Source organism: Scatophagus argus, chromosome 7, assembly GCF_020382885.2.
Source record: "Scatophagus argus isolate fScaArg1 chromosome 7, fScaArg1.pri, whole genome shotgun sequence".
Classification (NCBI taxonomy): Eukaryota; Metazoa; Chordata; class Actinopteri; family Scatophagidae; genus Scatophagus; species Scatophagus argus.
Genome location: NC_058499.1, coordinates 15,063,176 through 15,087,419, shown reverse-complemented (window position 1 = coordinate 15,087,419; position 24,244 = coordinate 15,063,176). Strand labels below are relative to the sequence as shown.

General features: G+C 41.0%; 2 protein-coding genes across 6 annotated transcripts; both read left to right on the top strand.

Moving 5' to 3' along the window:
• Positions 1–6,816: 6,816 nt before the first annotated feature.
• arntl2 (aryl hydrocarbon receptor nuclear translocator-like 2) lies at positions 6,817–20,402 on the top strand. Of its 5 annotated transcripts, XM_046393675.1 has the most exons (18): positions 6,817–6,965; positions 7,084–7,284; positions 11,602–11,731; positions 11,836–11,889; positions 11,995–12,036; positions 12,231–12,388; positions 13,035–13,114; positions 13,577–13,669; positions 14,221–14,338; positions 14,410–14,559; positions 14,898–15,141; positions 15,372–15,478; positions 15,634–15,784; positions 15,900–15,967; positions 16,099–16,213; positions 16,363–16,453; positions 17,054–17,153; positions 17,255–20,402. In XM_046393675.1, the coding sequence occupies exons 2-18, from the start codon at positions 7,227–7,229 to the stop codon at positions 17,410–17,412; spliced, it is 1,917 nt and encodes a 638-aa protein (XP_046249631.1). In that variant the 5' UTR covers positions 6,817–6,965; positions 7,084–7,226; the 3' UTR covers positions 17,413–20,402. The 5 variants fall into 5 exon arrangements, with proteins under 5 accessions (XP_046249631.1, XP_046249632.1, XP_046249633.1 ...); XM_046393676.1 differs by lacking the exon at positions 6,817–6,965 and having other exon boundaries at positions 6,972–7,284; positions 11,605–11,731; XM_046393677.1 differs by lacking the exon at positions 6,817–6,965 and having other exon boundaries at positions 6,972–7,284; positions 16,102–16,213.
• Positions 20,403–20,772: 370 nt separating this feature from the next.
• si:ch211-245j22.3 (uncharacterized protein LOC563798 homolog) lies at positions 20,773–24,054 on the top strand. The gene is made up of 5 exons (XM_046393679.1): positions 20,773–21,113; positions 21,778–21,910; positions 22,121–22,270; positions 22,392–22,497; positions 23,124–24,054. Exons 1-5 carry the CDS (start codon positions 21,043–21,045, stop codon positions 23,258–23,260), a joined length of 597 nt encoding a protein of 198 aa, XP_046249635.1. The 5' UTR covers positions 20,773–21,042; the 3' UTR covers positions 23,261–24,054.
• The last annotated feature ends 190 nt before the right edge of the window (positions 24,055–24,244 follow it).

Sequence of the window (24,244 nt, the reverse complement as noted above, 5' to 3'; positions counted from 1 at the left end):
CAGCTAATGCATTTTTCGCATTAATCACTCCACCACACCCAAATTTTCCCTGCCCGTCCGGTGGGGGAATCGAACCGGTGACCCTCCGATCACAAGCCGCTTCTCCAACCTCTAGGTCATATAAATAATGTGCATACATAAATGTGGGGAAAAAGTATGGGGAAACCAGAGCACCTGGAGAAAACCCTACGTGGGGAGATAGACAGACATCATAGATAGACAGACAGGATGATACAGATACAGTAGGGTCTAATGTCTTCACTGAAACGTGCTGAAAATGCATTAGCCGGCACATCAGCCAGCTAATGCATTTTTCGCATTAATCACTCCACCACACCCAAATTTTCCCTACCCGTCCGGTGGGGGAATCGAACCGGTGACCCTCCGATCACAAGCCGCTTCTCCAACCTCTAGGTCATATAAATAATGTGCATACATAAATGTGGGGAAAAAGTATGGGGAAACCACAGCACCTGGAGAAAACCCTACGTGGGGAGATAGACAGACATGATAGATAGACAGACAGGATGATACAGATACAGTAGAGTCTAATGTCTTCACTGAAACGTGTTGAAAATGCATTAGCCCGCACATCAGCCAGCTAATGCATTTTTCGCATTAATCACTCCACCACACTCAAATTTTTCCTGCCCGTCCGGTGGGGGAATCGAACCGGTGACCCTCCGATCACAAGCCGCTTCTCCAACCTCTAGGTCATATAAATAATGTGCATACATAAATGTGGGGAAAAAGTATGGGGAAACCACAGCACCTGGAGAAAACCCTACGTGGGGAGATAGACAGACATGATAGATAGACAGACAGGATGATACAGATACAGTAGGGTCTAATGTCTTCACTGAAACGTGTTGAAAATGCATTAGCCGGCACATCAGCCAGCTAATGCATTTTTCGCATTAATCACTCCACCACACCCAAATTTTCCCTGCCCGTCCGGTGGGGGAATCGAACCGGTGACCCTCCGATCACAAGCCGCTTCTCCAACCTCTAGGTCATATAAATAATGTGCATACATAAATGTGGGGAAAAAGTATGGGGAAACCAGAGCACCTGGAGAAAACCCTACGTGGGGAGATAGACAGACATCATAGATAGACAGACAGGATGATACAGATACAGTAGGGTCTAATGTCTTCACTGAAACGTGCTGAAAATGCATTAGCCGGTACATCAGCCAGCTAATGCATTTTTCGCATTAATCACTCCACCACACTCAAATTTTTCCTGCCCGTCCGGTGGGGGAATCGAACCGGTGACCCTCCGATCACAAGCCGCTTCTCCAACCTCTAGGTCATATAAATAATGTGCATACATAAATGTGGGGAAAAAGTATGGGGAAACCAGAGCACCTGGAGAAAACCCTACGTGGGGAGATAGACAGACATGATAGATAGACAGACAGGATGATACAGATACAGTAGGGTCTAATGTCTTCACTGAAACGTGTTGAAAATGCATTAGCCGGCACATCAGCCAGCTAATGCATTTTTCGCATTAATCACTCCACCACACCCAAATTTTTCCTGCCCGTCCGGTGGGGGAATCGAACCGGTGACCCTCCGATCACAAGCCGCTTCTCCAACCTCTAGGTCATATAAATAATGTGCATACATAAATGTGGGGAAAAAGTATGGGGAAACCAGAGCACCTGGAGAAAACCCTACGTGGGGAGATAGACAGACATGATAGATAGACAGACAGGATGATACAGATACAGTAGAGTCTAATGTCTTCACTGAAACGTGTTGAAAATGCATTAGCCCGCACATCAGCCAGCTAATGCATTTTTCGCATTAATCACTCCACCACACTCAAATTTTTCCTGCCCGTCCGGTGGGGGAATCGAACCGGTGACCCTCCGATCACAAGCCGCTTCTCCAACCTCTAGGTCATATAAATAATGTGCATACATAAATGTGGGGAAAAAGTATGGGGAAACCACAGCACCTGGAGAAAACCCTACGTGGGGAGATAGACAGACATGATAGATAGACAGACAGGATGATACAGATACAGTAGGGTCTAATGTCTTCACTGAAACGTGTTGAAAATGCATTAGCCGGCACATCAGCCAGCTAATGCATTTTTCGCATTAATCACTCCACCACACCCAAATTTTCCCTGCCCGTCCGGTGGGGGAATCGAACCGGTGACCCTCCGATCACAAGCCGCTTCTCCAACCTCTAGGTCATATAAATAATGTGCATACATAAATGTGGGGAAAAAGTATGGGGAAACCAGAGCACCTGGAGAAAACCCTACGTGGGGAGATAGACAGACATCATAGATAGACAGACAGGATGATACAGATACAGTAGGGTCTAATGTCTTCACTGAAACGTGCTGAAAATGCATTAGCCGGCACATCAGCCAGCTAATGCATTTTTCGCATTAATCACTCCACCACACCCAAATTTTCCCTACCCGTCCGGTGGGGGAATCGAACCGGTGACCCTCCGATCACAAGCCGCTTCTCCAACCTCTAGGTCATATAAATAATGTGCATACATAAATGTGTTAGATTTTTTTTTTTTTTTTTCATTCATTAGTTTATAGTCCCCTTCCATCCATCCACAATCTGGACCTGTCACCCAGTATGAGTCTTGCAGCTCATTTTGGGTGAGAGGTCATCATTCACACACACACACACACATACTCACACCTGGGGGCCTAATCTGCTAATGTTTGAAAAAGTATGGGGAAACCAGAGCACCTGGAGAAAACCCTACGTGGGGAGATAGACAGACATGATAGATAGACAGACATGATGATACAGATACAGTAGGGTCTAATGTCTTCACTGAAACGTGTTGAAAATTGTCCTAGTCATGTGCACAGTATATGTTTGTCTTGTTTAGAAGGGACGAAGAACTGTGTGTTCGAAGTTGCTGTAGCTCTCCAGCATGTTGTACACACACTCTGACAGGCAGTTGACAGGATTTTCTCTGGAGATAGTAATTAGTGTGGTGGCCACGGGAGCAAGTACACACCTGCCATACCAACATACAAAGCGGATGTCAGAAGTCCTTCTGCACAGCGATGCCACAGATTTCTTGTCTGAACCTCAGCAGCTGGAGGTACTGCAACTGGATTCTCCAGGAGGCTCTCATCTCTGCCCTCCTCACATGTAGTCTTCAGGAAGCTCTCATCTCTCTCCTCCTCATTGATAGTCCCAAGGAGGCTCTCATCTATCAGCTCCTCATGTGTAGTCTCCAGGAGGCTCTCATCTCTATCCTCCTCATTGATAGTCTCAAGAAGTCTCTCATCTCTCTCCTCCTCACTGATAGTCTTAAGGAGGTTATCATCTATCAGTACATCATGTGTAGTCTCCATGAGGCTTTCATCTCTCTCTTCCTCACTGATAGTCTCAAGGAGGTTCTCATCTCTCAATTCCTCATGTGTAGTCTGCAGGAATCTCTTGTTTCTGCACTCCTCACATGTAGTCTCCAGGAGGCTCTCATCTCTCTCCTCCTCATTGACAGTGCCAAGGAGGCTCTCATCTATCAGCTCCTCATGTGTAGTCTCCAGGAGACTCTCATCTCTCTGATCCTCTGGTGAGTCTGGTTGCCCTGTATCTTCAGCCAAGATCCTACGTTCATCTCTGAAATCTTCAACATCAGCTAATATTTCCTCCTCCTGCATCATCTCTTTTGGGTCATGGATTGTCTTTTTCATGTTCAGCTCCTCTACCATTTGCTGCTTAAATGCAATTTCAGAGGCTTGCTTTGTTATTAGCTCATCTTTGTCAGAGATTAGTTGCATAGCTTCCTGCAGTTGGTCCTGAAGATCTTGCAAAGCAGTCCTGAGGTCTTTGTTTTCGTTGTTTAGTCTCTCTGTCAGAAACTCCTGTTGAGCCAACTCACCGGCCATGATCTTATTCCCATTGTTAAGAATCTCTTCCAGTTTCTGACTTTCATGTGCTTCTGCCTTCAGACTTTTAATTTCCGCTTGGTTTGTGGCGTTCAAACATTTCAGTTGGGCCACCTCAGCAGTCAGACTCTCCTGAGTCTTATTTAATATTGTTTCCCTTTCCTGCAGATCATGCACTGATGCCAAGAGGTGTTTGTTCTCTGTCTGCGTTGTTTCGTTCAGGCTTACAAGTGCAGTTGCTATCTCTATTAACTCATCTTTATCCCTGCGGTCTTGTTGAGCCTTCTCTGCCCAGTTCTCAAGGTCACACACTGTGGTACTCAACTTTTGAATCTCTGCTTGGTCTGCTTCATTCAGACATTTCAGTTGGGCCACCTCAGCAGTGAGACTGTTAATCTGCCTCATCAGAATCTTCTCGTTATCCTGATGAATTAAGCACATTTATCTCAGATCGAAGTGACTCCACCCTGATTTTCTCATCCAACAGATTAGTAGCTTCCAGTGCCATGTCCTCCATCCTGGAATTGCTCTGATTCAACTGGCCACGACATTCCGCAAGCTCTTCCATTAAAGATTGCACTTTTTGTATAAGGTGGGTCTCCGTCTCCCTTGCATCATTTAACTCCAGCTGAAGCATATTTACCTCAGACTGGAATGTCTGAAGCTTGATTTTCCCTGCTTCCAACGCTGTAACCTCCAAATGGGAACTGCATTCATTTGACTGGCCACGACATTCTGCAAGCTCTGTCTTTAAAGTTTGCACTTGTTGTGTAAGGTGTGTACACCTAAGGTGAGTACATTTGTAAATCTTATTTATAATTTCTTTTCTTTCTTAATACATATTTGTAACCATTTTGACACTATTTTTCGGCATTTTAGGTTGTTTTTTTTATCACTGTCAATCCATTGTTCTTTTTTTTTTTTTTTAAGTAACTGAGTTTTCTTTCTATCCATCCACTAACTACACCTGTCAACCAATATGATATATACATTTTGCAGCTCATTTTGGTTGAGATGTCATCATTCACACTAACGCTCACATCTTGGGGCCTGATCAGTTACTCTTTGAACAGTGTGGGGAAACCAGAGCACCTGGAGAAAACCCTGCATAAATGGGGGAGAAATGCCTTCCGCCGATAGATAGGATTACGGTTAGATGGTGGTTTGTGTTGCTTAGAAGGGGCGAGTGTTGGAAGAGAATCGGAAGCTGCTGAAGGCCTCTGCCAGGTCATAGACACATTCTGACAGGCAGTCGAAAGGGTATGTGCTGTTGTTGGTAATCAGTGTGGTGGCCACAGGAGCAAGTATACAGGCTCCGGTGATGCCAGCATAGAAAACACCTTTCAAAAATCCTTTAACACAGCAACGCCACAAACTTCCATTGTCATCCTCAGCAGCTGGAGGCTCTGTGGCTGGATTCTCCAAGAGGCTCTCATCTCTCTGCTCCTCATGTGTAATCTCGACACCGTTCTGATCTCTCTGCTCCTCAGGCGAGTCTAGCTGTTCTGTATTTTCAGCCAAGATCCTACATTCCTCTCTGAAACTCATATTGTCAGCTAATGCGTCCTCCTGCCTCATCTCTAGCTGATGTTTAAGATCGCGAATTGTTTGTCTCATTTCACTTGTATGGGCGTAAAGCTCCTCCATAATTTCTTGTCCATAGGCAATTTCCCTGTCTTTCTTTGTTTTTAGCTCTTCGTCATTCCAAATTTGATCCATGGCCTCCCTCAGTTGGCACTGAAGATCTTGCACAGAGGTCTCCAGGATTTTGATCTCTTCACTTTGTTTCTTTGACAGAGACTCGCATTGAGCCAGCTCATCGACCATTTTGTTATTCTGTGTCTTCAGACAGTCTTTCTCATGTTGAAGATCATGCAGCGCTTTTGTCAACCTTTCAACCTGTTTGTCCCTCCTCAGAGATTCAACATGGGCGTTCAAATTATCAACATCCATTGACAAGTGTTGAATTAGTTCCTGTTTTGTGTTTAATTGAAATTTAAGTTGGGTCAGTTCAGTAGTAGTGTCTTGCTGAGTGGTCTGTAGTTGATGCTCAAGGTCATACATTGCTGCCCTGAGCTGTTCATTCTCCTTTTCTTTTTTCTTCCACTTAGATTCAAGAAGGGCTACCTCATCAGTGGCCTTCTGCAGTTGTGCCCTCAGCTGTTCGGCCTCTGCTTGTTCGTGCCTGATGACAGATTCTTGACAATAAACTGCTTCCTGAAGATGTTCAATTTCAGTCCGTTGTTTATCACACCGTGACCGGAGATAGAACAACTCATCAGTCATAGTGTTATTCTTCTCACCCAAAACCAATTTCTCTTCTTCCAGCTTGTTTAAGTCGTTGACACTGACTGACAGCCTGGCAGTCTCATCCCTCACATCATTGGGCTCCAAGTCAAATGTGTTTCCCAGTGATTGACGCTCAGAGTTATGTTCCTGATTCCTATTCCTCCTTTCCAATTCATAAATTCTTTGTTGAAGCTCGTCGGTATAGAAAACAGGCGTAGCTGTTTCTTCTTCCTCTGTATCTGAAAGACACAAAATTGAGTAGATATTTTCTTGATCCATACTTACCTTAGGAATGAGACTGAATATCTCTCCAACAAGACCGAATAAATTCAGCAAAGACTTAAGTAATGTTAGTACACTTTTACTATTTCTGTCAGGAATATATGACGTTGAAAGCCATCCATGGCTTTGATGTCTGTCTTTTTTTTTTTTTTTGGCTTTGAAGTCTGTCGTTATCCTGCTTTGATCAGCTGTGACTTAAGAACCCTTCCTACGCGCTTGCGCAGAGGAATAACATTCTACGTGCTTGCGTCACTACGTCATTTAGAAATTTTGTCCTTAGCACTATTCGTGATTTTTTTTTTTTTTTTTTTTTTTTCACCACCACGTAAGTCTTCAGTTATGTCTCGTGGATTGTGTTCTGCTAGTTAAATGTCCATCTAAACCTTTAATTATTTCCCCTGGCGGGACTACAGTTTTCGCGGTTTAGACAGAAGGAAGAATGTGCCCCAGACGTTAATAGCGCACACAAGCACTGAATCTGTAGCAGGGACTTCGGTACGCCGGTAGGAGGAGACTGTACCTTGTCTTCCGCGTTTCCCCGAGTTTTCTGCTGATTGCACCACACACATCGTGCTCGGTGAACGTTATTGCACCTTATCTTACTTTTTCCTCCTCATACAGGATAAATACTTATACAACATTCTGCCGTCGTCTCGGCTCCCCACAACACCTGTCCTATTAATACAGCAATATCTCGGGGTAGTCGACCGCCTCATCCATGCATTGGAGTTCCGGGCCCCAGCACACCGGCTCCGGCTCCAGCCATGTCGGCCAGGAATGCAGCGGCTGGCGGCGGTGACAGAGCGGGAGACGAACCGGCAGGTAATGAAAACATTATAAAAGGTGTTCACCAATTTGAATGCTCACACTGTGGTAACACAAACGCCTGAGGCATTGAGATTTGCCAGAAAATAGAGAAGCGCAGCTCTGTGGTTTTTTGTTTTTTTTTTACTGGCAAATGTGTCACCGATTGGCCGATGCGCTATTCCAAAACTAGGTCAGTAGATCAGTAGAGCAAACTCGCCCTCTACGCCATTTATGTAAGACTGAACGACGTTTGTTATATCGCCGTATTGTGTAGAATACGTCTAACGTTATATTTCGGCCTGCGATTAGTGATAACCTACTTTACACTTAAATTGTATGTGTGTCTGCGAAACGTTAATCTAAACGACCGAGCCACGGAAATGGTAGCTTAGCATTGATAGCAAGGCCTGTTTACTAGGGCAAGGCTGTAAAATCAGCCGAGTCTGTCAGAGATGTTTTTACAGTGACAATTTGTCACTTTGGATATTCACACCACTTTGATAGCTCATGCTCTGCGACAGTGCAAATACCACAGTGTGTTAAAGTGGTATTAATGCATGGTGCTGTTTAGGCCCAACTAGATAACTATATGGTCGCTCGCCTCGGCGGTCTACTGTAACGTATAGCTAGCATAAAACGAAGTTATTGCGTTAGCTGTACCGCGGTCTCTTTATAGTGGGTGACATTACGTCTGTACACGGCAAAAATCAAAACACGCAGCTGAGCTTTAGTTACAACTAAAATCAACCAAGGCCAACTTCATCCTGCCTAGCAAAATAAACACGATTTATTTTGGTGTCAGTAACGTTGGGCTTAGTGTCCCTTACCCAAACGTAAACCGTTATTTTCGGCCATTTATTACACAAACGGACCTCAAATTGAGCAAAACTATGGACTTGAGATTTTCAGGAGATGAAACGCTTTAAAAAAATCTTCCTGATGTAACCAGTTGGTAACATCTAGCGATTTAGAGCATATTTTACACATACATTGAGATGTACAGTGCGATGAATTTCCCTTGAATTTCCCTCGGGATCAATAAAGTATCCATCCATCTATCTGTTTTATTGGCTCCTAATTAAAAGTGGGAGTTGCAAGGTGAAGTATGGCAGGTATGGCATTCATTTAATTATCACCTGGAAGTGCCATTTCCTGCGGTATATTGCCTTCAGATATCACCAATGAAGTAGCTCGTTCACTGTTAAACACCTTTTATATTACACTGTATTTTTTTCATTTTGTCTTGTGTTTGTCAGTGACAGTTAAAATGTTGTCTTGGAGTCCGCATAATACACATATTTAATAGAATGTCAAGACAAATAAAAAAAAAACTATGTATCTCATTTGTGTATAACTCAAATTTCAATTTTGCTTGTTTTTCTTGTCTTATAAGCTGACTGATATTTCCATTACTTTACTTCCATTACTTTAACTCTGTCCAACCCGAGTCTGCCCTGTCACTTCCCGGTGGTGGATAGAGCACACCTACCTTCCAATGATATTAAACATGTTTGAATTTATTGGAACGTCAAGACGAGAAAAATAAACTGAATTAAGACAGTTTGAACTAAGTTTTGTGACCACCTTTCAAAGATTTTGCAATGGAAATCTTGTATCACGGAGCTAACAGACTTGGATGGCTGGTCTTAACTTAGACAAGCCATCTAATGTACTTGTTCCTGTGCTTCTGCATCATCACGTCTCTTGTTCTCGCTCAACAGTTTTGATCTTATTTAGTCATATGTGACGTACGAAACTGCCAGATTCTCAACTCAAATGTTTTAAAATGTAAAAGTTATTTGATTAAAAAGTGGGGATGCAAAATCATGCACTTTTGCTGCTCCAAGTCTCATAGCAGGGGATGCAGCTGCTCCATTTACTCTATTGCTCTGGCACCTGTAGACCAATCTGCTATCAATATTCATCCTGCAAAAAAAAAAAAAAAGTCAATATAATGTATTTTGCATTATTAAGAGAATGACTTTTGTAGGCTCAACAGTCTTCCATAGTAGTTCTCTAACATGGATTCTACAACAGGATCATTAACTTTGCCTATTGCTCAGATGATCACTTTTTAGACATGCAACAGTCCAGTTGTATCCTTCTGTAACGGGCCAGTCGAGGGGGGAGTTTTTTTAAGATCAAGTTCAACTGTGTGTGTTTTTAACTGAATACAGATGATTCAAACATTGCATTTTGTAAAATAACATGCATCCAAATTTATGTTCATGAAGTTTTGTAGTTTGAAGAATGTTGAGATTAGATGTTTGTGTCAGTGTACCAGTATTCAGGGTGTTTTTTTCGTATGTTTTTTTTCTCTGCCTAACAATACACTAACTGGTATGAAATCAGCATGCAGTGAACTGTGTGTTATAATAACGTACATATGTGATGGTGATTTAAGGGTTCCTACACAGTAGAAAAGTACAGAATTTGGTTTTAGGAATAAGTAGACTATTGCCTGTTTCCTATTTTCTAAAATATGAAACTCAGAATTCTAGACATAAACTGATCATACTGTGTTTTCTGTGGCATTTGGCACAGGCATCCAAAATGTTTACTACAGTGGGAAGAGAGTGTTTTGTTATTTTCAGCAACCATTTAACCATTTGAGCTTGGAAGTTAGATATGGTCTGAAAAAGACTGGAAAAGTATTTGAATTTTGTTAAGGAAAATGTTTAGCGACCCTGATTGTTACTAAATTAAGCTAATGTGTTGGCAGCTGTCAAAGACTGTTGACTTAATGGGTAGATTCTAGGTGTGTTTGTGTGTGTGTGTGTGTATATATATATATATATATATATATATATATATATATATATATATATATATATATATATATATATATATGAATGTGAACTGGGGTGGCATAGAGTAACTCATGGCCTGATTTGGTAACACAATTAACCATTGTTGCATAAATACCTCTGCAGCAATTTGGTGACGGTTTTTCCTAAGAGAGACCAAGATTGATTAAAGTATACTTGAAATTTTAATAGAATAAGCCAATCTGCCTTTTCACGTGATGCCATTACTGTGTGGCAATGTTAGTGAGACATGCAGTACAGCTTGTGAGTTTTTTTTAGGTGCAGCAGATGCTCATTCATGGATTGAGTGAATGAGCGAGCTAATGAACACGTGAGCAGGACAGAGGGATTCAGGGAGTTTGCAAAGGGGTGTCTGCATGGCCTGATGTCCAGTCATCTTGTTGCCCTCACTGTAACCCTGTAATCCATCAGATCTTGACAAGGGGAGCAGGATTAAAAATCAGGTTGTTGCTGATCTGTTAATGGCTATTTGGGTCACAGGGTCTGTGAAGCAGAGTTAAAAATAGTTGTCATGGATATTGGCAGCATTTGTTCTGTCGCGTGTTGTTTTCTGGAGTTTCTCTCCCACACGTTCACTCTCATACTTCTGAGAACATGACTAATTCACAGTCATGGCAGCTCCGCACCTTGCCAGAACAGATGACAGTCTGCAGAGATATAGAGAGAGAAGTAGTAGAGCTACAATGTGTTGTTGCTAGTCTCTGAACAGCTCCACCACATGTGCTAGAGATTTAATCATCTCCATTAACACATGGCCTGACACCTGGAGGTAAGCATTATTATTCAGGCACTGCCAGCATGTTTTTATCTGGGGTGGAGTATAGGGATGAAAGGATGAAACAAGTAATCAGTTGGTCTTCAGTTCTTCACTTACAAGGAGAGCAACTTGTATAAAAGTTTCTGTTGCTGCTCAGATGCCAAAGATATTGCATGTTAGGCTGTTGGTCATCTGTTTGGAAAGGTTGGTTCAAATAATTGTTGAAATTAATAGATCAGTTCATAATCAATTTTGTTTTGGCTGCTGCTCTAATTAAATGTTGGATTAACATTTGTTTCCCTGTAATAATGATGCTGTTACAGCTTTTTGTGCAGAGAAACTGCTCAGAGGCTGATCATGTGCCCTTGGGCTCAATAAGATGACAGGGAGATCATGGTTTTCTCCATGAGAGCTTTGTCAGTAGCTTAAAGAAGGGAGGACTGTGACACAATAATTTACCTATGAATAACTGACTTAGTGCTCTGCTATAGTCACAATCCAGTAGGTGTGGGCGATCTTACAATTTTGGTTTACGATCAATCTTGAGGGCATCCACAATCTCCTTTTCAATCGTAGAGATTGCAGGACATACTCTCCTCTTACTTCTTTTTCCCAGCTTTATACTTCAAGTCTGGCTGTAGTCCATAGAGTATTTCAAAATTTAGAGAGATTGAAATTTAGCTTGTAATTGCAATTATTAACACAGTACCTGCTATGTTAATGGATATTGTACCTTGTGTCCTTCAGAAGATGTGCTGGTTGAGGAAAACCAGTGCAGTTCTATGTCTTTGACCAGTCTGATGACCCCGTCCTCAGCTGCTGGCATGTCTTTGAACATAGAGATGCCCCGTAAGCGCAAGGGCAGCACGGACAACCAGTAAGTATTGTGCGATCGCTTCAGTTTGGCTTACATAAATCTCATTAATCCAGTGGCCTAAATTGTTGCTGACTGCCATTGATGGTAATGAATTTTATTCATAGGGAAAGAAAAGCTGTTTTGACCCCTGACGCAGATATGGAAGATGACCAAAATGGGTACTGTGTGATAACTGAAGATCTTTGAAACTGACCTGTTTCATTTTCTGCTGTTGTGCATGTGTGTACATGTGCATTTCACATGTGTGTTTTTCTGATCTGTAGGTCAGATGGAGAGGACCAACATGTCAAAATTAAATGCTTCAGGTAGTTTATGTTTGACCACTCCATTTATAACATTTCCCGTTCAATGTTACCATCGACTTTTCAATATCCATTGTTTATGTTATTGTTTAAATTTTAGGAAATGCCACATTTTACTGGTGCAGAAGGTCTTAAAGGTGAAAGCATAAAAACTCCCTTGAATCTTCTAAATTATTTATTATTTCATGTCTCTGCAGGGAACCACATAGCCAAATTGAGAAGAGGAGACGTGATAAAATGAACAACCTCATTGACAAACTATCAGCCATGATCCCTACCTGTAACCCCATGTCCCGGAAGCTGGACAAGCTCACTGTGCTCAGAATGGCTGTGCAGCACCTCAAATCTCTCAAAGGTATCATATCACAGTTGATGTTATGTGAACAGTAACCTTTTAGCCAGACTATCTAAATCACTTCATTTGTAGGTAAAGTAATATTTTTTTTGATAATACCCCATTAAAAAGTAAAGTGAAAGGCAATTGTGCTAAGGTTCAAGTTGAATGAGGAAATATGAGGAAATAAATCTGCAAACCTCACTGATAATTTACCGTTTATCTTTATTTTCTTTTATGCATAAATGGGGGTAACTCAATGGTTTGTGCAGAACCTACCACGCGGTTCCGTGTCTGACTTGTTTTTGGCGATGGTGCAGTCATATTGTCATAGTTTTTCATCTCACAGTGCAATTGCAGTATGGCTTACATCTTTATTGAGAGAAGTAATTTTTCACTTCACTGTCACTGCGATGAATGTAATAATAAATTTTAATTTTTATTGGGTCTGTCCCTAACAAACATGTTCCTCTTTATGTCTATGATTTGTAATTCACAGATCTCAACCGCCAACTTAGCGAGTACAGTTTTATTCCAGGCAGAGCTAATGGCCTAAAACTAATCAGTGCTGTAATGAACTGTAATTATCCTCTAAACTCAATGTGGAGATATAAAGTAGTAATCTCATATTAGACTGGTTATGTAACATTTTTGTCTATATTTTCAGGTTCAGGAAGTTCTTTTTCTGAAGCCAACTACAAACCGTCATTCCTTCCTGATGAGGAGCTCAAACACCTTGTCCTCAAGGTAAACATACTGTTGACAAAGGCAGCCGACTATTTATGTGCATCCAATTTGAGAAAATGATGCTGCATTAAAATATCTGTTTTATTTTAAAGACAATTACTTCAGGGAATATTTCATTCAAAATTCACTGATCAGGCTACAAACTTAAGCTAGTGACAATCTCCCTGCCTCACTGTTGACTTTGTTCACTTGACACAACATACAAAAAACATTAAATCTATCTGAAGGAAGAGCACACGCTCCAAATTTTAGTCATTGTGTAGGCTGTTCTCGTAGTTGATTGCACTGATTTTTTTAATTAATTTATTTTTTGAAAATGTTTCTGTTTGGTTTAAAAATATATCAGTTACAATAAAACATCTAAATAAAAAGAAACAAATCTACTCAAAGGCCTCTTGCTTTTGTCTTGACCATGTCATCACTCTGGGTCCCCCATTTTCCCCATGTTTCTGTCTCATGCAGGCTGCAGATGGGTTCCTGTTTGTAGTGGGCTGCGATCGTGGGAAAATAGTTTTTGTCTCAGAGTCTGTGACGAAGATATTAAATTATAGTCGGGTAACACTTTTACATTTGTTACTGTGTCTGCAGCATCTTTGCTCATGTGACTGCCCGGACGCACCAGATGGGTTGCGTTGTCTTGGAGCCAGTGTTAATGGACTAGAACCCACCAGCTCGTGTGGGACTGATGCAACACATTTCGCATGGTGTGCACAGATTTCACAGAAGTCTACTTAAGAAATATGAAATTGATGGTTATATTTACATGATGACATTTAAAAAGCGCACTGGTACATCTTCATGTGTAATGTAAATGTATCGTGTTTTTGTTAAGTGGAGTAAAAGGACATTCATAAACTGTCCTTCAAGAAAGCTTAGAGAAATTAGCTCTTGCTTTTCTGCATCAGTCTTACTTATATTCAAATCTCTTCCATCTCTGCTCCACTCAGTATCTGGTGCGCTCTGGGGTCAACAGTCCACAATTGATGTATTATGTTAAATTTATTCATTAACAGAACTTGCCTCAGTTGCAGAGTGGTTTTGACATTTTTGATCAGCATGAAAGGCATGTTTAGGTGTGTTTGATAAGCTGTTTGTTCTTCCCACAGGTGGAGCTGATTGGTCAGAGCCTGTTTGATTATATACACCCAAAGGACATGGGAAAAGTGAAGGAGCAGCTGTCGGCTTCTGAATTGTACCCTCGTGAACGGCTAATAGATGCTAAAAGTAAAGCATTTATTTTTGTCTGTGTGAATTTGTGTGTGTGAGCACATTTAACAGTACTGTCATGTCTCCAGCTGGTCTGCAGGTCCAGGCCGACCTGCCAGTCGGTGCAGCGCGGCTCTGTTCAGGTGCACGGCGCTCATTCTTCTGCCGCATGAAATACAATAAAATTTCTGTAAAAGTGGAAGAGAAAGAATTCCAAGCCAGCACCTCCAAAAAGAAAGGTATGGAAATTATGCAGTGAATTATTCCACCAGATGTCTTTTGTACCTTCGGGGTTATATAATATTGATCAGGTATGCTGCCACTCAAGTTCAGAGAAGATCACTGAAGTATCCACTCACGGTCGACTGGTCAATGAAATACTTGTGACAAGGCAGGGAAGCAATTCCAAGTAGACATGAAATCGTGGTGGGGGTGTTCAGTTGTCTTGATTTTACCCTGGAGGTGGGTCTGTGGCGTCAGACTTTGAGAAGTCCTGGTGGAAAAGAATACCTTAATTTAATATTATTTATTTTTTGTATGTTTGCATGTTGTGATTTGCATGTCCTTGTGCCTCCAGAGTCGCAGAAGTACTGCACAGTCCACTGCACAGGCTACATGCGCAGCTGGCCTACCAGTCAGATGGGAGCAGAGGGGGAGGGTGAGGCAGACAAGCAGGATAGTTCCCACTTTAGCTGCCTGGTGGCGGTGGGACGCGTCCACTCCCACTCATCTCCTCAGGTTAATGGAGAAGTGCAAGTTAAGCCCACAGAGTTCATCACACGCTATGCCATGGATGGCAAATTCACCTTTGTTGATCAAAGGTAGAACTGAGTTTCAACAAGAGGCTACAAGTGGATTGTAGTTTGTTGATGCACAGCTTTGTTGATATAATGTATAATCACTGAGACATTTCTTTATTAATGTTGTATTAACAACTTTGTTACTGCCTTTGAATACATAGAATGCTCTATATAGTACAATGTGTGTTTATTTTTCACACCAATGATAAACTTGTATTCCTTACTTGACATTTAACTTTTTCCTTCCAAAGAGCTACAACCATTCTTGGTTATCTGCCCCAAGAACTGCTTGGGACATCATGCTATGAGTATTTCCATCAAGATGATTTACCACAGTTAGCTGACAGACATCGAAAAGGTATACCTTCTAATTGTCATAGATCCTTTATTGGCATTTTCAGGAAGACACCTAAATTCTTCAGTTATATAAACCTGTTTAGATCAGATAAGCTGATGCTTCCATTTCCACTGATTTGTTTTCTAATCTGTCCTCTCGCTGTTTTTCTTCCACAGTGCTGCGGAGTAAAGAGAAAATAGAGACAAACTGCTATAAATTCAAAACAAAACATGGCTCGTTTGTCACTCTGCAAAGTCAGTGGTTTAGTTTTGTAAATCCCTGGACCAAAGAAGTAGAATACATAGTGTCAACTAACACAGTTATATCGTGAGTATATGCATCAATCTCTTTGTGCGTTACCTAAATATCTTTGCATGCAAGGTGCATATACAGTATTTCATGCATGCTTCATCTGTTTTCTTCATCCTGTAAAAAAAAAAAGGCACGATCACAGTCGAACCAGCCGGTCAAACAGATCTGAACAGTCGAGCAATTCCAAGACGTCTGAAGGTCAGTTCAGAGGAACAAAACCCATCATTATATGAGCCCGTGGTATTTAAAAATGTACGTTGTATGGTTAGATATTGTACAGAGGTAACGTGCATGTTGTCTGTGTCTTTCATTCCTAACATTTCTGTCAGAAGATGGCAAGAAGTCCCTTCCAGTTATACCAGGTATCTCCACCTCACCTGGTTCTATGATATATGCTGGAAGCATAGGGACCCAGATTGCCAATGAGCTGCTGGACTTCAACAGGTGGGGCCTCACAACAGCGCGTATTCTCTTTGATATGTGATGTGTTAAGATGTGTAAATTCCACAGACAGTGAATCAGCAAGTATATTTTTTGTCTGTGTACATTAATGCGACAGTCTTTTTAAAACTGTTAACTATAACTTCTTTTAGGCTGAACTCCTCACCTTCCAGCGGTAGTGTCAGCCCATTCAGTCTACCACAGGATAAATGTCAACAAACCCATAATCAAATCAGCAACAATGTAAGTCTTAATACATGCATGTCTTTGGTCATGGTGCATCTGTCCCAGTCAGTAGTGGTGGATGAAAGTTGATGAATGGCTGCCCATAGTTAATTTGATTTAAAATAATAAACCATATATGCGTACATGTAGGCCTTTGATTGTGTAGAATTACCTATCACTACTCAACCAAAGGTGTGAAATGTAACTTTAAAACGAATAAAACAAAATTAAGTTTTTAAAATTTTGCTTTATGTTATAGGGAGTAATTTGCAAAACGTCAAACATTTTGATTTGCAATGAGGGATTAAATCTTTTTTTGTGTATATGGCTAATCATCAACCTAGCTGATTATTCAGACTGCCTCCTTCCTACTCACTGTAAAAAAGTGACTGTACAAGCTCTGTCTGGTTTTTCATGTTTTGCTGCCTCCTTTGATAAATATTTTCGTCACCGCTGTATCTCCTGGTAAATTTCTTCCAAAGGTTAAAAGGCGTAATCAAAACCTGCACAGATTTGATTCTTGCTTTTTTTGTTTTTTTGTTTTTTTTCCCCTCATGACTAAACCCCTGCCAGATGTAATTTGAGAGTTGTAATTTGCTTTCCCATGTTGGTCTCTAGGTGCCAAATGGAGAGGCAACAGACATGGAGATGCCAGGAAAGTCCAGCTCAGAGGGTGAGCCACCGGGAGCCGCATTCTCAGGAGGAGAAGCACTCATGGGTACTTTATCTGGTCCTGTTTTTAAGCTTATGTGTAAATTGTATGTCAGACAATGTTTAGTTTTCTCCTCTTATAACTTCTGTCACTCCGTCTCATCTCAGCTGAGAATCCCCAGCTGGATTTGGACAGCGTGGTTGGACCAGGCCTTAGTAGTCTTAGCAATGATGAAGCAGCCATGGCAGTGATCATGAGCCTCCTGGAGACGGACACAAACCTGGGTGAAGCTGTGGACTTTGAAGAGATGCACTGGTCTTTATAGAATCTGCTCCTTCAGTGTGTTCCTATAGCACGCTGAAAAACACTTGGACCATCAGTTTTTGTGGGTTTGTTTGTTTTTTTGAAGGTGAGAACCCGAATGCTCATTCTAAGACACGGCATTCCCCTTTTTTAAAGTCCTTATTTTATTTATTAGTAAACTTTTTCCACATAAGCTGTGTAGTGTCCATGTGGCTGCTCTAACAGGGAGTGGGATCGACGACAATAAGGGACACCTGCTTCCCCTCTTCAGAAAGAGGATGTGCCTCTAACGCCTTACAGCAGTCTGCTTGCCCTCAAATGGTGTTCCTCACTGCTTTCTTCGTATCGACCGTCATCTTCTGTTTAACTGAAGAGGCCTCACAAGGTTGAAGAACCCATGAACAAAAATGACAGCTCGGGATTCCTACTTATATTTCTCTCCTGTACCTGCATTTGAACAAAGGTTGGGAGTAAGAATGCAAAAAAACAACAACAAAAAAACGGAAAAATAAAAAAGACGGATTTGCACTGAACCGATTTCATGTTTTTTAAAAGGTTGTAATTTGATTAGGTACTGTATGTTTAATTAAAACCCGAGGAAGACACTTCTGACCACCTGGCCCCTCTCTTTGACCCCTCAGGATCTAAGCCAGTGTACCATGGCAGACCACACTTCCATAACCTCTAACTTTGAGAGTCATCTATTGATGTACTACTCAGAGATTTTCTCTTAACTTGTCAGTATCTGAACATTTACCATGGAAACAGTCCAGCAACCACCTCTCTTGTCCACTGACTTGAACATATTGTATATGTGTGGATTTGGTATGATTGCAAATGCCACTTCTTCAGGACTTATCTGTCTTAAAGGGATAAGTTGTTTAGGAAAATAATTTAATTTTTTCCTAAGTACGCTTCTACAGGTGTGTTGGCTGCCCTGAATTTTTTGCCCTTGTGCTAAACATTTAATATTTCTTGGCAAAAGTGATCCATCTTCATTAATCTGTTGGAGAACAGCCAGTTTTGGTGGTCGACCATTCATAGATTTATGAGCACTACAGTACTACTTCATGCAAAGTGAAACAGCACTTTAGAGGTGCTGAAATGGAGGTTTGGTAGCAGTGGGCTGAGCAGCAAACCCATTTCACATCTGTGACATTTTATCAGAACATGTTTGAGGATGATCTCTTGAATGTGATGGTGCAAGTGATAACTCAGGGAGTAATGGAAACAGAACCGCCACATCTGAACATACAAAAACATAGTCCTTTTTAACTGTAGCAGTATTTTGTCCTACTTCCCTACAGTCTGTGCATTGGTTTGAGTCATGTCTCATCTTACACTCATACCTCTTTCACTTACCACCTTTATAGTCTTGCAAGTAAGTCATAACTTCAGCTGTTTTTCTTTCCTTGTACTATTATGCACTGAAGATTTGTCGCAGGCACAAAATGTTGTCATGTATACATTTCTTAAGGGACTATGCTATGCAGAGCTATCATTCCATAACATCCAAATTTTAAGGTGTGTTCTTTCTCCATGTAATTGTCACTCCCATATCATGCACGACTCAAAACGTTTTAAGACAAACTGCTGACTTGTAACATGACATTTGATGAGAACTTGAATGAGTCACTGAGTTGTATGGACCCCGTTGCGATTTACCTCATGTAGAGTTTTTTTTTCCCATGCTCACAAGTGCATATCTTGGATTTTTACCAACACTACACATTGACAGCTGTTATGTGATGACTTATATGTTAATGATCCCCTGCTGATAATCATGAGGTAGCCTGATGGGTTTTGTAAGGTACAGTTTAGAACTAACAAAGTAAAAATTATTGTCTCTCAGTGATATTTCTAAGGAAAAAGACAAAAGACAGTTAAGCCCATGCCAAATGATACCAAAATTGTATATTTTTTTTGCACATTAAGAAAATGATTGTATTGGCTTGCTTAAAAAGAAATTGAACACTTTGGTACACTTTCCCTTTAAGTTTCTCAAAACATAGTGAATGCAAATTCACAAACTGTTCATAAGAAAATTCGAACAAGCTAAAATCCAGCTATATTTGTTGGCACATTTATTTTGGATTCATTTGACTCTATTCACTGAGGTGCATGTTACATTTATCAAATCATGTTTCTTTATCCTGAATAACTTTCAGTATTCAGTGCTGCAGTCTCATAAGGAATGCAATGAAAAGTGCAAAGTCTGTATATGTTTAAGTTTCTGGACTGTGTATGTGTATCTTAGTTATTCATTAATACCTAGACTCATCGGTCAAAACATCAGCTGTTGTGTTGCTGCCCAAATATACAATATATGGAACTGTGTAGCTCTCATGCCATGCCATTGCTCCTATGGGTATCTTATTTAGGGCAACGGTTTATAAATCGCATAAGGACTGTTGGGATTTGCCATGAGGAATTCTTATTCCGAGTATAGAAAAGGTTATTGTGAATCATGAAGAATACTGTCTTTTCTGTCAAATGCTTGAATTTATGAGGAGCCTGTGAATGGAGCAGCTGAACTCACGAGGATCCTCCTGCCTGTGTCCGAAGTGCCTTTGGACATGTCTGCCCGGACACACAATAAACCTGTGTTGCTTATGGAGATCGCCTACCCAACTGGCACCTCCGCAGACTGAAAGGGGGCCTAAAACGTGTCATTGGATTAACTTGCTGCCACATGGCATACTGTGCACATCATGAATGAAGCGGAGGCTTCACAGAGTTCAGCACTCTCTACCTAACCAAACAACCAGAGCTATGGAGTCGTGCCATAGACACAGGCTGTTTTTGTTTTTTTTCCTGAAATCCATTTTGTATTTTTCTTTCTGTTCTTGTTTTATTATTGCACGGTTGTAGCTGCAATCTCCGCTGAAAGCTAAAACATTGTTCTGACTTCAGCTCATTTGGTGGTGACTGAGTGATGCATCTTGCTGAGAGGTCACATACTTTTGCTTCTGTCTCCGTTTGAAATAAAACAGTAGATTTTGTAAGCTAGGACATATTATGTTGTGAATTCATGCCTTTCTTTGTATCTAGTAGCCCACTACATTTGTGTCATTTATTATTAGTTTTTCAACATGTTGCATCATCAGGCTGGGGGAAATAAAGACAGACTGGTGTTTGTGTGTGCACTGACTCAGCCAACTGCCTGAACAGGAGGAAGGACCTTAACCTTAGGGCTTATGTAGGACGGTTGGTGGCTTGATACTCTCTCCATCCTACCACTTCCTACCACTTTTCTAGGTTTTATTTTTAGCTGAAGATGTTTGATTACTGGCCCACAGAGGAAGCGTTTACTGTGTTTGTCTATTGCTACCATGTTTTCCTGGGTTGTCATTAATAAATATTACTTTATTAACCCCCTCAACAGAAAATTTCTATATTTGCAAAGACAGAACAGATTGTGAACAGTCTCGCTGGATTCAAAACATTTCCTCAGGCTCTTGGCACTTTTTATTCACCACCTGCACCTCACCCCTGCCACTGCCTCCCCACAAGAAGATTTGCTCCATGTAATTAGTGAAATGTGATAAGGTAGCGGTTGGTGCAATTAAGAAAGCATGGCTTAAGCTTGGATTTGTTGTGTCTCTTAAGTCAGTCAGTGGTGAATGCAGAGCTGTTGCTGCTCCTTTACAGAATGGGCCAAGCTGCTACCTTGCCTTCTAGAAGAGGGGAGTCTTATGTTACGGAGCTGTACGAATGGTTCAGGTAAGATCTTCATTTGGCTTTTTACATTTCTACAGATCAGCGGGTTCCATGCTGTGTGTAGAAGATGAAGGGGGGAAGAACTGGAAACATTCAGAGCTTCTGTTTGAGCTTTTAGAAACGTTAAAATCCATAGTTCCTACTGCATGCATGTATCTTAAACTGCAGTTTTGGTGAGGCAACTTTCAAGAAGTTTACTGCTGTGTGTCTTTTTGTTGTGTAGGATGCATTACATTCTAAGCACATTTACCAACCATTTCCTTGGTCTTTTGTTTAAATTTCTTCTCGCTTTGTCTCTTTAACTCCATTTATTTTACTGTGAACAGTAGCAGAAACTTGAAAATAGTATCTGTAGCCCGAGTTTATCTTAATGTCTACATACTGCTGATGAGCTTCACTCTGCCATGTTGTAGTGTAGTGGTTCAAAATCATTTGCCCTAATTATCCAAACACCCATGTCCCTGGATGTAAACAACACGTGTAATCTGCACAGGTTGGGGATGGATTGACCTTAATTCTCTTAATTCTTAATAAAAAGGACACCTTCCTTCTGACACAACCAGACCCTTTGTCCTAACTGCCTATGCATTTCCATGTGTATTACAACAGCTGGTATTGTTCTTTATCGCTTATCTCTTATAAGTGTGTTCTCTGTCTTTTGTCACAGAAAGTTTATTAATGAATGTCCAAGTGGGCTGATCACTCTTCATGAGTTTCAAAGGCATTTCTGTAATGGAACAGGAGGCAGTGAATCGGCTGAGTATGCAGAACAGATATTCCGCACACTGGACAGTAACGGGGTAAGCGAAGGGCTCTGAATGACTTTAAACTGTGTATCTGATGAGTCTGGAAGGAAGCAATAATAACGCGTTAACTTGCCCAACCCTACTTACAACACTAACAGAACAGTAATAAATACCATTCTGTCTTAATGGGGCATCACAAAGATGGCACAATGAACAAAAGAGAATGACAGACAAACAGGTATTAATGGGGGTGCTTTCCTTCAGGACGGGGTGGTCGACTTCAGGGAATACGTCATGGCCATCAGCATGCTTATTGAAGGCTCAGCTGTGGAGAAGCTGCGGTGGTCTTTCAAGCTTTATGATAAAGACAGAGATGGAACCATTACCAGGGAGGAAATGTTGGAGATCATGCAGGTGGGTGTATGCTTTGCTGAATCATTCACACACACAAAGCAAACTACAGTTTCCTTATGAGATGGTGCTACAGATGCTACCACATTACTCCCAACTGCTGAGTGTTTCCTTTTGTTCACAGGCTGTTTATAAGATGAGCGTAGCAGCTGCTTTAACCAAACCCAACCCACTTACAGCTGAAGAATGTACCAACAGGATATTTCTGCGATTAGATAAAGACAATAATGGTGAGGAAATGGTTTTCCTTTTCTTCTTGAAATTATGCTAACAAATCGCACACACTTCATAGTGTGCCCCCCCCAATAAACAGATGTCATATGGTTAATGGCTTTGTTTCTGTAGGAGAGACATACACTGATAACATACTCCACCTGCCCAGTTTATTGTTTTCCAAGACTGTCAAGTCTAGGAGTCAAGGAGGCCAAGGAGGCTTTTTGTCAATTCTCTGATGCAAAGAAACATCTAGTTCATTTACTAGTTGGAACAAGTCTTTCAGTCTAAGATTGTTATTCAGATGATGCAAAGGCAAAACAAAGGCTAATAGAAGGTAAACTAATAGAAGGTAAACTACAGCATGTGTAATGTGCCCAGATCATTAAATATTAAATAATGCTGCATATTGATTAAGTTCAATTTGGCAGCAGTTATAAACCTGCGATTGTGAATAAACACACACCTCCACATAATGCTTACACTTGTGAAACAACTAATGTTCTTCTTTCATGGATTTCATATATATATATAGGCAGTAATTGGCTAACAGGAAAAAAAAAAGTATTCAGCTCCAGCCCTCTAATATCAACACTGCAGCATTTTTGTCTGCAATCGCTGTCTGTCCTTGTTATGTCTGTAGCCATCATCAGTCTGGAGGAGTTCATAAACGGAGCGCTGGATGATGATTGGATCAGAGAGATGCTGGAATGTGACCCCAGCACCGTGAGGGTGGAGAGGCCCCTGAGGAGGGACACCGTTTTGGGGACCCACGGTTGACCTGAAATGGGGTATTCTGTTCACTGGGAGCAGATAAATAAACCTGCCATTGTTTGGACTGAAACTTCCAGGAATCTTTACGGCACCACAGCTTCTATTCACTGTGACAGATTATATTGTGGCCTGTTGAGTAACCTTAAGGTAGACACTGGAGAGCACCAGAAAATTTATGGTTATATGGTTTTATCATGTTATATGAAAAGCATTTTCTGCCGCCTTGTTGACATTTGTATCAGTGTTTACTTAAGTTCTATTCTGGGTGTTTTCTTTGTTGTGTTATTTAGTGTAGTTCACATCACTTGTGTTTATCTGAGCCTGATTGAATTGCTTTCTAGAAAACATGACTGTCGTCAGAAAAGAACACTGTACGGTCCTTGCTCATAGTATTACATTTCCACTTTGTACTTGTTGTCAGATTAACTTGCACCAGACAAAAGACCTAAAACGAATAGTCAAATCAATGTGTTGTTATTGCATTAGCAATGATGTTGTCCCTTGACTGCCTGAGAACCTGTCACGTCTGTCCTACAAATCCTTAGTAATCAGTTTATGTCTGGTGTCCAGTTTTGAGCCTTAGCAATAGATGCTTAAGCCTTAACAGTGATGGAATTTACTCAGTACATTTATTCAAGTATTATATGTAATTATAATCTTGAGTTATTTGTACTTTGCTTGAGTGTTTCCATTTTACTCCACCACTACATTTCTCAGACAGGTATAGTAACTAATTACTTTGCAGACAGATTAAAACTTTTTACCTACAATACACATAACCAGATAAAATAATACGATGCAAATCTACTCGCTACAACAAAACTACTACTAAGTATTTGGATGAACTTATTGAAATAAAACCTTGAATTCACACTTCTTCCACCACTTGAGCTTATTGACCACTTGATGTCGCTTGTGCTTTTTAAAAGCGACCCATTCGCTCCCGGACTCGAACAGCTTTTACGTTTCAGCAAAAACATGAAAGGTCTC